This window comes from Myotis davidii, unplaced genomic scaffold (assembly GCF_000327345.1).
Source record: "Myotis davidii unplaced genomic scaffold, ASM32734v1 scaffold979, whole genome shotgun sequence".
NCBI classification, from domain to species: domain Eukaryota; kingdom Metazoa; phylum Chordata; class Mammalia; order Chiroptera; family Vespertilionidae; genus Myotis; species Myotis davidii.
Window position 1 is genome coordinate 236,728 of NW_006290769.1, and position 13,829 is coordinate 250,556.

A 13,829-nucleotide genomic window follows, 5' to 3' on the forward strand; every position below is an offset into this window, starting at 1 on the left:
GGGAGTCTCAAACTCTGACTGCTCTGAACTCCAGTTCCAGGTGAGTCTCTGGGGACCCAGACTCATATGGGGAGAAACTGGACTGTCTGGCAGTGGGCGGAACTTGAGGGCGGCTTTCTCTCAGAGGTGCTTGCAGCAATTACCACAGGACACTGAGACAGGACACTGAGACACTAGGGCCTCTTAGGACAGGGCTGAGGACCAGCCATAGCTGTTTGCTCCACCCTGTTGATTCCCTGAAATCCTGCCCCACCCAAGATGTGAGCAGAGGCTTTTGCCTATGAATGGCCTGGCCCTTTGCAATCTAAAATTACCTAACAAACTGCAGCTGGGTCAGAGAGACCAAGAACATCCAAAAGAAGGCCCAAGCCTCCACAGAAGCTTGCACTGCTTCACAGCTGGGCCTCATCAGGGCACCTCCAAACCTCAAACAAGGAAGAGGAATCTGCAGATCTCTCCATAGCTCCTGCTGGGCAGCCTCAGGCACAGGCTAAATTAGCACCTCCTTAGAGATCCAAGAGCCATTGTAAACAGTGGTCAGAGTGGGACCATCCAGATTACAACTCCTCAGATCCATAAGGGACACACTCAGGGGGCAGACTCAGTGAGCACCAAAGCCCCACTGAAGCAGTTTTGCCCCAGAAGGATGTCTCCACCACAGAAGTTCTCCCACTGCAGACACAGCTGATTCTCACAGCCAACTGGCCTGGAGGTCGATTCCTCCCAGTGATACCTACAACAATCAAGGCTTAACTACAACAAGACTGTGCACACAGCCCACAAAGGGGTGCACCAAGAGTGTCCACCTCAGGTAGCTGGGGAGACTGAGCCACTTGGCCCTATAAGAAACCTAGCACAGAAAGCCACTCTACCAACACAGGGAAGCAGCCAAAATGCGGAGACAAAGAAACAGGTCACAAATGACAGAAATGGAGGAAAGCAAACTTCTGGATATAGAGTTCAAAACCACGGTTAAAGAAACAGGTCACAAATGAAAGAAATGGAAGAAAGCAAACTACTGGATATAGAGTTCAAAACCATGGTTATAAGGTTTTTCAAGAATTTTCTAAACACCGCTGATAAATTCAGCGAGATCCTCTATAAATCTAGTGAGACCCTTGAGGATATGAAAAAGGACCAACTAGAAATTAAGCATACACTGACTGAAATAATGAATATTAAACAGAAATCCAATAGCAGACTAGAGGATTGCAAGAATCAAGTCAAAGATTTGAAATACGAAGAAGCAAAAAACACCCAACCGGAAAAGCAAAAGGAAAAAAGAATCCAAAAATACGAAGACAGTGTAAGGAGCCTCTGGGACAACTTCAAGCATACCAACATCCGAATTATGGGGGTGTTAGAAGAAGAGAGAGAGCAAGATATTGAAAATCTATTTGAAGAAATAATGACAGAAAACTTCCCCTACACCTGGTGAAAGAAATAGACTTACAAGTCCAGGAAGCGCAGAGAACCCCAATCAAGACGAATCCAAAGAGGACCACACCAAGACACATCATAATTAAAATGGCCAGGGCAAAAGACAGAGAATCTTAAAAGCAGTAAGAGAAAAACAGTTAGTTGCCTACATAGGAGTACCTATACAATTGTCAGCTAATTTCTCAATAGAAACTATGCAAGGTAAAATAAAATTATCCTCATTATTTTTGAACTCTTCCTTGATTTTTAGCATAAGTTTATCAGGCACATTATTTACTTTTCCTGCCCTGAACTTAGAGTCAGTCCTTTCTCCAATGAATTTACCCACAGTTTTTATTTATTTACTTATTTATTTACTTATTTTAAAATATATTTTTGTTGATTGCAGAGAGGAAGGGAGAGGGAGAGAGAGATAGAAAATCAATGATGAAAATCATTGATCGGCTGCCTCCTGCACACCTCCTACTGGGGATTGAGCCTGACACCCAGGTATGTGTCCTTGATCAGCAATCGAACCCAAGACTCTCAGTCCAGAGACCGATGCTCTATCCACTGAGCGAAACCAGCCAGGGCTAGGAAATTTTTCAATGAGAGCAAAATATGTTTACTAATTGATTTTGAATGGGAAGAAAAATATAGATACGAGAATGCACCAGACAACATAAATCTTAATCTGACAACAGCAACACAAATTAATCAATGAAATATTTGTAAAGCTGAATATAACTGACATTAACACCATCATGACAATCTCAAACTGCTGAAAGTTAGAAAAAAGATGAAGATGAGAAGAAATGCTCTGAAGTTGTCAGCTTTCCACTGTTGATTTCAGCAAAAATTTTTTAATTGTCCAATCCTTAAGAATTAGTCTTAGATAGCAATACATTCTTTTAAAAAAAAGTCTTGTCTTCGAAAACTTTTCTAAATCCCCTGCTGGGGTCCAGCCCCAGCGGGTCCAGGGGTCCCCAAAGGTGTGGACTGAGTCGGCGAAGAAGAAATGACACAGAGACAGCGTTCACTTGATCAGCAGCCTTGCCAGGATCTCTAGCCACAATCTCCAGCCACGTTCTGTGTCCATGTTTTCTTTCTAGGTTCTCCAGCCACGTTCTCCAGGTTCTCCAGCCAGGTTCTGTAGCCATGTTCTCTCGCTAGGTTCTCCAGCCAGGTTTGGTTTAGGTTCTCCAGCCAGGTTCGGTCGCCAGGTTCTGTCCAGGATCTTTTGCCATGTTCTCTCCAGCGAAGTTCTTCTGTCTCTAGGCTCTGTGTAGGTTCTGTCTTCTGAGTTCTGTCTCTAGGATCTTCATCTAAGTTCTGTGTCCTGTTGTCTTGTTACATCTGTATTTATACCAGTTGATTCCAATCCTACCAATCTCTATTCCAAAGGTTATTGCGTTTCCTATCTCCATTCTAGGGAGTAAAGATTATGTAGCTTAAGCATGATTGTTGGTAGTTAAAGTGATTAATTACCCGCCTGGCACTTAGTTAAGAGGTTTTATTCCCTCCCTAACTTCAGGGGAAAATCCCTACCTGGGGAAACAACCTTTCTCGGAGAGGTGACCTTGGTTAAAACACAGTGCCAAGAAGGTGAGCAAACATATTAAGAACAGTATGCCATATATGCCAGGTCCCTTGAAACAGCAAGGATGGACCGGCTCCCGGCATTCCCCAACAAGTATTTTTGTAACAGTATAAACCTAGACTCTCAATTTTAAAAAAGAAACTCCAAACCTGACAAAGCAATGCTATTCAAATATTTAAACACATACCCCCCTTCTGTGCATTATGAGTTATTACTGAGCATTTTTGAAATGACCAAATTATAATACCAAAGCAAAAATATTTATCAACCAGTTGTCAATAAGAAAGAACAAAAAACCTGCAACTTACTTTCTTAACTACTGAAAGATTTGAATCACTGTCATCTAAAATCTTCATTAGGTAGTCCCGGGTCTTTCTCAGATAATTTTTGCATTCTTCTTGTTCTTCAGGAGAATGGGCCTCATTTTCAATGTCTTCTGCTTTTCTGTGAAAAATCTATACAAAGAATGCTTTTATGAAACAATTGGGTTTTACTATTTGTTGTTTTTTTAAATATGGGACGCTTCACAAATGTGCATGTCACCTTTGCAGTGGGCCGTGCTAATCTTCTCTGTATCATTCCAATTTTAATGTATGTGCTCCCAAAGCAAGTACCAATTAGGTTTTCAAAACAAACACTTTTAATTCATGTACTTCTACTTACCAATGCAAGATTCCAATAAGAAACAACATTTTTTATAGATTCAAAAGCAGTCATAGCATCTTCTATATTTCCATTAACTGCATCCAATATAGCAAATGTTATGTGTGCTTCTTCTTCATATTCACCAATTTCAGATGCCTAGAGACATTTAGTAATTTTTAGTCACATTGCCTCAACCCAGAATATCAAACTCAAATGATTTCCCAAAGATATTGTATGTTCTAGTGTGATTAATAACTCAGTATTCTTTTGTGCCATATTTTATTTGTAACAACTAGTGCATTTAGAAAGCAAGACTACTATTAAATAGTCAGGCAATTAATTTAAGCAGTTTATGCCTCCATTTATTTGTTTACATACTGGAAATCCACATCCCCTGTTAATTAACCAAGGGACCCTCCATTACCTGGATGTCTGCACTATGAAAGTGTTTAAACAGAGGGTCAGTAGGTTCAGGAATACTAATCTTCTTTTTGATCATCTTCAATAATGGCAAAACCTTCTTCCAATAATGAACACTTCTGCCTATGTATTCCCGCTGATCATAAAAAGAATTAAGATCGCTGCCCTAAAATAAAATAGAAAGTTAGGAGCACACAACCTAAGGAATACAAATGATCAGACCTAAAAATGCATTTATAAATGATTGAGAAACTGTTTAAATTTCAAATCAAAGCAAAACAGAGTCTCAAGTCATATCCTCAATTCTCCAATAGGAGAATAACTACCTACCTAATACCAGTGGTCATTCCAGAATCAATTGTTGAACACTTCCCTTTTTTTCTTTTAATATATATTTTTTCATTGATTTCAGAGAAGAAGAGAAAGGTAGAGATAGAAACATCAATGATGAGAGAGAATCATTGATCGGCTGCCTCCTTCAGGCCTCCCACCTGGGAGATCAAGCAAGCAAGCCAGGCATGTGCCTTTACTGGGAATACAACCATGACCTCTTGGTTCATAGGTTGACACTCAACCATTAAGCCACAACTGCCTGACTAGCCACAACTGCATGGCTAGACTCAACTATTAAACATTTCCAATGACACTAGCCTAATGAGGCAGCCCAATCCATTTTTTAAAATTGCCACTTTTGCCCTAATCGGTTTGGTTCAGTGGATAAAGGGTCAGCCTGCGGATTAAAAGGTCCCAGGTTTGATTCTGGTCAAGGGCATGTACCTTGGTTGCAGGCACATCCCCAGTAGGAGGTGTGCAGGAGGCAGCTGATTGATGTTTCTCTCTCATCAGTGTTTCTAACTCTCTTTCAATCTCCCATCCTCTTTGTAAAATATCAATAAAATATATTTTAAAAAGTAAAAAATAGAAAAATAAAATGGCCACTTTTGGATAGCCAAAATCTGCTACTTTGTGTGACAGTTTAGTCAAAGGGCTAAACATCTTGTCACAGAACAGACCAAAACTATTTACAAAGACCTATAAATGCTCTTTCCAACAAAGCCATGTGCTACTGAATGTAAAAAAATTTCCGGCTGGACAAATTATAACTTAATTATTAAGTAGTCATAACAACAGATAATACTTACGTAACATTTATTATGTCAGACCACCGTTCAAAGTGCTTATATATTAACAACTATGTAGCAAGATTAAAAAAATAAATTTCTCCTAACATATCTGTCTTAGAACTGAATGACTTTCAACAAAAAGTTTATGACTTAAAAAAATATATGTTTTTAAAAATATTTATATTTTAATAAACTCACCGTTTTCTGAAGGTATGTGGCCCAATGTATAAGGAGAGCAGGTTGAAGGCCATGTTTTTCCTGGCCCCTTAGAGCATTTATATCGCGCTGAACTAGAAGTCGCAACTTTGCTGAGGTTCCAGGGCTGAAAAAATATTTTTATTTAATAAAGTTGATTTATAAACATGCATTCCAACACATGTGTTTGTTAATCATCACACTACATTAAATTAAATACCTAGGGAATAAGTTTTTAAATTAAATGGGTCTTTAAATAATAAACCCATGCAGTAAGTTAAAGAAATGTTTTTGTTTTACTACTTACATTGCTTTTCTGTGAATTAGATTACAAACTGCATCCCACCAAGATTTTTGTCTCTCTGTATAAAGTTGTTTACACACAGGAAATGGCAAGCATAGTGGCTGATAGAAGTTGTAATGAGAACTACATTTTTCCTTTAATTGTAACTGGCTGTTATATATTACCCCAAGTAGAAATACCTGTTTTATTTAAAGAAAAACAATTTAAGTTAGAAAAAAAATTGTTAAAGCTCAAAATATTTAATTTGCTAAAATCTTTGCTTACTTCAAGATCTAAAATACATATTGACTCAGGTGCATTTGTTTCAAGTCTTGAGGTTTCCTGAGGCAAATGATGAAAAAGCTGTTTCAGCCATTTTCGAATTGCAGGTAAGGTAGGCAACAAATTCCACTGTAAACCAAGCCAGGTAAGGTGCTGAAGGCTGCCATTATGTGCTCGGATGGCACCTGAAATAAAGGGGGAGAGGGGGGAAAAATGGCTTTGAAAACTTCTTATATGACATCAGTTTTGCCAACAACTGACTCACATTAAATATATCTTAATTTTCTCTATCAGAGCTGGGAAAAGTCTATGACAAGCAAAGTCTTATGTTCTTTTTGTTTTTGTTAACCCTTATCTAAGGATATTTTCCCATTGATGTTAGGGAGAGTGAGAGAAAGAGGGAAAAGCAGAGAGAAACCTCAATGTGAAAGAAACACACCGATTGGTTGCCTCCTGACCGAGCCCTGACCAGGGCCCGGGCCAGGGAGGAGCCCTGCAACCAAGGTACGTGCCTTTGACTGGAATCCAACCCGGGACCCTTTGGCCTGCAGGCCAACACTCTATCCACTGAGCCAAACCAGCTAGGGCTTTTTCTTTTTTTCTTTTAACACATTTTGTGCCGCTCAGGAGTTTTCTCGTGTTTCTCGCGCCATCTGTTAAGGACTGCTCACGAGTGTTCTCGTTTTTCACGCCCATGGAAAAAGGAGTGAATCTAGATCATATTTTTTATTGATTTCAGAGGAAGAGAATGGGGAGAGAGATAGAAACATCATTAATGAGAATCATTGATCAGCTGTCTCCTGCACGCCCCCTACTGGGGATTTAGCCTGCAACCCGGGTATGTGCCCTGACCAGGAATCAAACCATGACCTCCTGGTTCACAGGTCAATGCTCAACCACTGAACAACGCCAGCCAGGCTGGGCGTTAAAGTTCTTATTAAAGGTATTCACACTTATGTCTAGGAATTTTAAAAAGTTAATAGAGACAGTTCTTTTCAAGTCCATCTGATGAAAAAAGAAAAAAAAAGACTCACTAGAACTCAATAAAACAAAATCTGACAAGGGCCAAATAAATAGCTACCCACTAAGAAATCTTGAAACAATGGATTTGCCTTTCAGTAAAGAGTCATTAAAACAATGTGCTACCACAACATTAATCCATTAGGACAGTGAAGAGAATTTTTCTCATAGAAGACATTCAGTACTGAAGAAGTTATGAGCTTCTGGATGCATAGAGAGGTACAGCCTTTCTGGCAATTTGTAAGCGATTTAAACATGTTCATCAACTTTGTCTCAGTAATTATTTTTATGAATCTATTGAAAAATTTGAAATGGAGACATTTTATATTATTTTTCATCATAGTAGTATTGATTTTTTTAATTGATTTTAGAAAGAGGAAGTAAGGGAGGGAGAAGGTAAAGAGGGAGAGAAGAAGGGAGAGAGAGAAATATCAGTCGACTGCCTCCTGCTTGTGCCCATAACAAGGGACCAAACCGGCAACCTGGGTATGTGCCTTGACACAATCAAACCCTCAACATTTTAGGGTACGGGACAACACTCCAACCAACTGAACGACGCTAGCCAGGGCCACAGTTTATTTTTAATAGTGAAAAAAACTGGAAAATGTCTTGAATACCCAACAATAAAAAGCAACAAGCAAATTATGATTAATTCATGAAATGGATAATATTGCCATTAACCATCATATTTACAAAGGTAGATAGGATGGGAGAGAATTGCTGAAAGACAAATCATATGTAGAAGTATAAACAACTATTTAGAAGAAAGACATATGCCACCACAACCCACTACCAACCTCTTACACCTCGACCACCACTCCTCCCCCAAAAAAACACCTGAAAGGAATACAGGAAAATCTTAACTCATTATCTCTGGGTCAGTGGTCGCCAACCTTTCGGACCCCGCAGACCACCATTTGGCGACTACTGCTCCAAAGGTTTTCTTAAACCAGCAGTCAGCAGCCTTTTGGACCTCACAGACCACCAGTGGTCAGCGCACCACCGGTTAGCGACTGCTGCTCTGGGTAAGATGATTATGGACAATTTATTTCCCTTTCTGCTTCTTTTTCTCCTAATATAAAAAAATTAAGATTCAAAATGTTTTCTTTAAAAGATACAACTTACCAACATCATATCTAGCCAAATCGTCAATTTTCGGTGCTTGCACATCAATGTTTCCAATATCATCACTACCAAGGAAAGAGCTATCCTTAGGTGACTGACCAGAAAACAGAGCATCATACAATGCAGACTGACCACTTTTATTGGCAAAGGATTCTACAACTTCTTTTAAAAAATCTTGCTTGTCACGACTTAAGTTTAGCAGCATGTGCCCTGAAAAACAAATTAGTTCCATCATCCAAAGTATACAGATTGTTTGTACTCATATCTCTCAATAGTTTTATTCACATTCACCAAGAGGAAATAACAATTACCTGAGACATAACCATCCAACCCAACAACCACATGTGGATAACAAAAAGGGTGCTTGTACAAAAAAATGAATATAGATTCCAGGATTAATAGTATCTGTGTCTACATGTTAGAGTAAAAGGAAAGAATGACAAGAATGTGTGTGAAAAATACGAAAAATATTTACATTTCAAATGGAAAAGTGTAGGATTTAAAAGTGGCCATAGAAGAGCAGGGCCAAGCTCAAATTCTTTGATCTGATACACTCATTTCTAATATTGGCTGGTCAGAATTCTCCTTTAAAAGGCTTTTTATTTATTTCCAGGACCCACTCTCAGAGATTCCGATTCCACAGGTTTGGGGTGAGTAATCTATTTCAAAAACACCCCTTGGATAAAGTTCCAATACATGCTACAACATGGATGAACGCTGAAATACTATTTTAAGTTTAAAAAATCTGACACAAAAGACCACATATTATATGATTAAATTTATATGAAATTTCCATATAGAAATGTCCAGAAAGAGACCAAAAAATTCATGGTTGGTAACCTAGGACTAGGGGGGAAATGGGGCATGACTGCTATGAGTATAAGGTTTCTTTGTGAGATGATGGAAATGTTCTTAAATTGTGGTAAAGTTTGCACAACTCTATAAACATATGGAAAAATAACTAAAATGTATACTTAAAATGGGCAAATTATATAGTATGTTAATTTTATCTCAATTAAACTGTTTAAAAACAACAACAAAAAATACTCCTTGTAGTTAATTCTGCTCGTCAGTCAGGTTTGGTTATCACCAAACTATTATTTCTCCAAAAGTTTGCAGAGACAAGCTCAGAAATGTCCAGATCAAAGACAGTAAAACTGTGACACCCTGCAAAGGTACCTATGACAGCCCTGCAAAGGTAGAAGGGAGACATAAAAAAGGTGGAAAGTCACTCTTTAAGAACTAAAAGTCTACCTCCCACCAAAAAAAAAGTAGGTTGTCAGCTAGAACAGCATTATAAACTTAGACCAATAGCCTAACTACAGACCAAAGCTTACAGAAACTTTTATTTAATACTACATCTTCCTCTTTACAAAGTTCATGCAATTTCTATCAAAGCTGCTTCCTATAGAAAGTCTTCAATTCACTGCTTGAGCTTCTGGCTACATGAATAACTTAATGATTTTGCCTTAGCAAAACCAGGTAACATATAATAAACATTTAGGATCTATCACAAATAGTCAAAACTGGGAATAAATCTACAAATTCCAAGAGCCTAATAGAAAGTGAATATAATCCTCTATCTTCCTTACTATGTTGTCAGTTCCTTAAGAGAGAGATCTGTATCTTCTTCATCTTTAGCCCCCATAGCAGTCTTGCAAGCAACTAATAAATGGCTGGCAAATCAGTAATTATCCTTAGTATAAAAACTATTTTATAAAATATTCAGATGGAGGCTCTAGCAGCTAGAATGAGGAGGGGTTAAGAAGTTTCTCCATCTGGTAACACACAATATCAAATAATTGTTCCTATTTCAGAATATAACACTTTTTAAAAAAATTACTTATTTAATCCTCACCAAAGGATGTGTTGATTTTAGAGAAAGGGGAAAGAAGAGAGAGAGAGAAACATCACTGTAACATAGAAACATTGATCAGTTGCTTTGTGTATGTGTCGTGATGGGATCAAACCCCCAACCTACATATGTGCCCTGACCAGGAATCAAACCAGAAACCTTTCAGTGTATGGGATGACACTCAAAACAACTGAGCCACATTGGCAAGGGTAAATATACCATTTCTTCTAATTCTTTATCTCTTACCCCAGTGGTCAGCAAACTCATTAGTCAACAATCCACTGGCCTATATGCTCCACACTTGTCTTGTATACTTGTTTCAGATAGATGAGTGTGGACGGGATAGTTGGAAGGGGTCGACCTCAGCGAACGTACCTCAAAACAATGTAACTCCCCTGCGCTGCGTCTCCCGCCGCCCGCCCGACCGACATCCCCCACTTCTTCTAATGCCACTTCTTCAAAATAGACTCGCCCAGGCCGAAAACCAACTTCTGCGCATGGGCCACGAAGTTACAATCGCACTGTACATGAGTACTTGCACATGGTATTTTGTGGAAGAGCCACACCCAAGAGGCTAAAGAGCCGCATGTGGTTTGCCAACCACTGTCTTACCCTAATCCAGTATGACAAAGAGAAACATGATTAAAACAAATTCTCTCCCAAAAAGACAGATATCATAAGATGCATTTTAACAGAGAATTTTCCTTTTTTCTTTTCAAAATAAAACCAGTTAAACATCACTATTACCTGATTGGCTCAGACGATCAAAAGCCATGGTTTCCAGCAGATTTTGTCCACCTTCTCCTTTTATTAATTTAATCTTTGGTCTTGGAACCTGGTAATTTTATCATCAAAAAGTTTAATTTAGTGATACGCATATACTGAATAGTAAGATGGTCCTTTTTATTACATTATGCTTTTTTTGATGATACACACTTAACCAACCAATAATTAGACTAGAACCTAGGAATTAAGATAATCTATAAAAGATGCCTGCAAAGAACATTCCTGAGAAATTCCCGCTAAAAGCACATTCAAATGGCATTTTTGGGAAATGGAGTGTTTAGAGAACTTTTCTACCTGCAGAAACAGAACCACCAAAACAGAGATTTGCTTAGCACTAGAACCATACTTGGAAATGCCATACTGAACAGAACACTTCTAAGAGCGTAGATAATTTGGGATACATTGAGATAAACTAGAATGACCAAGAGATTAAATGGATACCAAGCCCTATCCTAAAAGGAGAGCTGAGAATAAGGACACATTTGGAATACCTTAATCAATAAAGGAAAAAAAAAAGAGAGCTGAAAGAATGATGAAAAAATATTAAGAAAATTACCTTGTACAAGAGTTAGACTTTTTAAATATCATCAAGAGAAAAAACATTAATGGGTAGCAGCTTAAAAAACATTTTTACTCCATATAAGGAAACACCAAGAACCAAATTATCCAAAAATGCAAAGGGCTATCTTGAAATGTAGTGAATGTCCATCACTGAAAATGCTCAGTCATAGGCAATGATCACTTACTAGAAATATCCTACAAGTAACCATATAAGTATAGCTGGGGTAACTGTGGTTAATTTCTAATGAGTTTCTTAATTAGCAGAGGAGTGTAATGGCACACATCTCTGTGATGTCAGGATTTTGGCAATGGAATTATCTGAAGTAGCTTAACGAAAGTAACCTAATATCTTGGCTAAAGGGCACTGGTTTAAACGCCCAGCCCTCCCCACAAAAAAACTATGGTATATCCATAGAATGGAGTAATATGCAACCATAAAAAAAATGAGGATGTCATGCTTACTATATTGTACTGATATGGAAACACTACCAATAAAATATTTCATAAAGCAAAATAAATAGAATGTAAGGATGTTGGAATGCATACGTGTGTGGGTGCTGGCAGGTGTGGGTACCTATCTATGCATAAAGTAATTTCTTGAAGAACTCACTACAAATTAGTAACATTAGTTCCTTCAGGGAAGAGAAGTAAATGACTAAGGAACAAAGGTAGATGGAATTTTCAGCGTACTCTCTTACACATAAGTTTTCTAAACATGATGCCAAACTTTATCTACAGCTGCTAAAGAGCACAAAACTCATAAAACTGGCCTCTTATACAAAATTATTCAATAGCTATCATTTGTGACCAGTTAATTAGTCATGAACCCACTCAGTCACATTAAACTCAAGTCAAAATCTCATCTTTTTTTTTTTAACCCTCATCCAAGGATATTTTTCCACTGATTTTTAGACAGAGTGGAAGAGAGTGGGAAAGACAAAGAGAAGTATCTATGTGTAAGAAACACATTCATTGGTTGCCTCCTGAACCTGCTCTGCAGCTCGGGGAGGGGTTCACCGGGGGGTAAGCTTGCTCCTATGGTACATGCCCTTGCCAGGAATTGAACCCGGGACCCTTCAGTCCACAGGCCTACACTCTATGCACTGTGTCAAGCTGGATAGGGCAAAATCTCATCTTAATAAAAGGTTTCAGGTATGCTTACTGGAACCACAGCCCTCCTTGGATCAAGAGTCTGAAAACATTACCATTAAAGTTAGCCTAACATGATTCAATAAGGAGCCCTATGCCAGTCCACACTTCCGCTTGATAATTATGCTTTACAACAAATGATAATGTAAAATTCAAGTATGTAAGAAGCTTCCATTACATATCCACTCAATGGAAACATGTGGCAGATAAAGAGAGAGTAAGGTAAATGCTATGAGCTGAAATGGAACAATGGAAAAACAGTAAGATTTTCAACAGTAAATAAAGCAGATCTCCACTGACACAAAACAGTTTTTTTAAAAGTTGAGAAAGGGTATGCTTACACATACAGGAGAAATTCTGAATACCCACCAAACTGTTAACACTGGTTGTCTTCTAGGAAAGGAGACTTGAGTGAATGCGTTAAGAGGAAAATTTAGTTTTTACTATTTAAAAACATCAAAGTTTAAAATAGTTGACTGTGTGTTAACTTTACAAAAAATATATTAAAAACTTTAATAGATTTCAGCTTACATTAAAAATAAGAAAACTATCAGCTACTTGAGAATCTATAAAAATATTAATCACAAGAACCTTTCAGTGCTTATGTAAATTAGGAAACTTCTTTCACTTCATACATTTTCACTATAAATATATTCCTTAAGAACTTAAATCCTTCTGCAAAGTAAAGAGAAGCACTTAGGAGAAACTAAGATGGCGGCATAGATAAACACCGGGAAATTGCTGCCTCCCCCAACAATTGAAAAATACATCAAAAACACAAAACGGACATCATCCAGAACTACAGGAAGGCTGGCTGAGTGTAAATTCTACAACTAGAAGGAAAGAAAAGCACACTGAGAGCCAGAGGAGCTGCGGAAGTAAAGTGCAGAGGAAGTCTCTGTGGACCCAGGACTCATACGGGGAGAAACTGGACTGTCTGGCAGCAGGCGAGCTTGAGGGCGGCTTTCCCTCAGAGGTGCTTGCAGCCCTAACACGGACACTGAGATGCGCGGCCCCTTAGGGCAGGGCTGAGGATCCACCAGAGCTGGTTGCTCCGCCCGTGGATTCCTTGAGACCCCGCCACACCCAGGCTGCAGAAGAGGCTTTTGCATATGAATACCTGGCCATTTGCAACCTGTAATGACCTAACTGTAGCCGGGCCAGACAGACCCAGAACTTCCAAGAGAAGGCCAAGGCCCCACAGCAGCTTGCATTGCTTCACAGCTGAACCTCATCAGGGCACTTCCAAACTCAAAAAAAAAAAGGAAGGGGAATCTGCAGCTCTCTTCGTAGTTCCTGCTGTGTAACCTCAGACAGAAGCTAAATTAGCACCTCCTTAGATTCAAGAGCCACTGAACCCAGGGG

The 13,829-nt window shown here is 38.7% G+C and overlaps 1 protein-coding gene across 3 annotated transcripts in view; it reads right to left on the reverse strand.

Moving 5' to 3' along the window:
* RANBP2 (RAN binding protein 2) overlaps positions 1–13,829 on the reverse strand; it is a 100,489-nt gene that overhangs the window by 46,496 nt on the left and 40,164 nt on the right. For all 3 annotated transcript variants that reach the window (XM_006763884.2, XM_015564005.1, XM_015564006.1), the window contains exons 8-15: positions 10,716–10,803; positions 8,114–8,323; positions 5,972–6,153; positions 5,711–5,886; positions 5,407–5,530; positions 4,089–4,250; positions 3,683–3,820; positions 3,328–3,474 (exon numbers count right to left, since the gene is read on the reverse strand). In XM_006763884.2, coding sequence (XP_006763947.1) covers positions 3,328–3,474; positions 3,683–3,820; positions 4,089–4,250; positions 5,407–5,530; positions 5,711–5,886; positions 5,972–6,153; positions 8,114–8,323; positions 10,716–10,803 — 1,227 coding nt within the window. The remainder of the gene's footprint in view (positions 1–3,327; positions 3,475–3,682; positions 3,821–4,088; positions 4,251–5,406; positions 5,531–5,710; positions 5,887–5,971; positions 6,154–8,113; positions 8,324–10,715; positions 10,804–13,829) is intronic.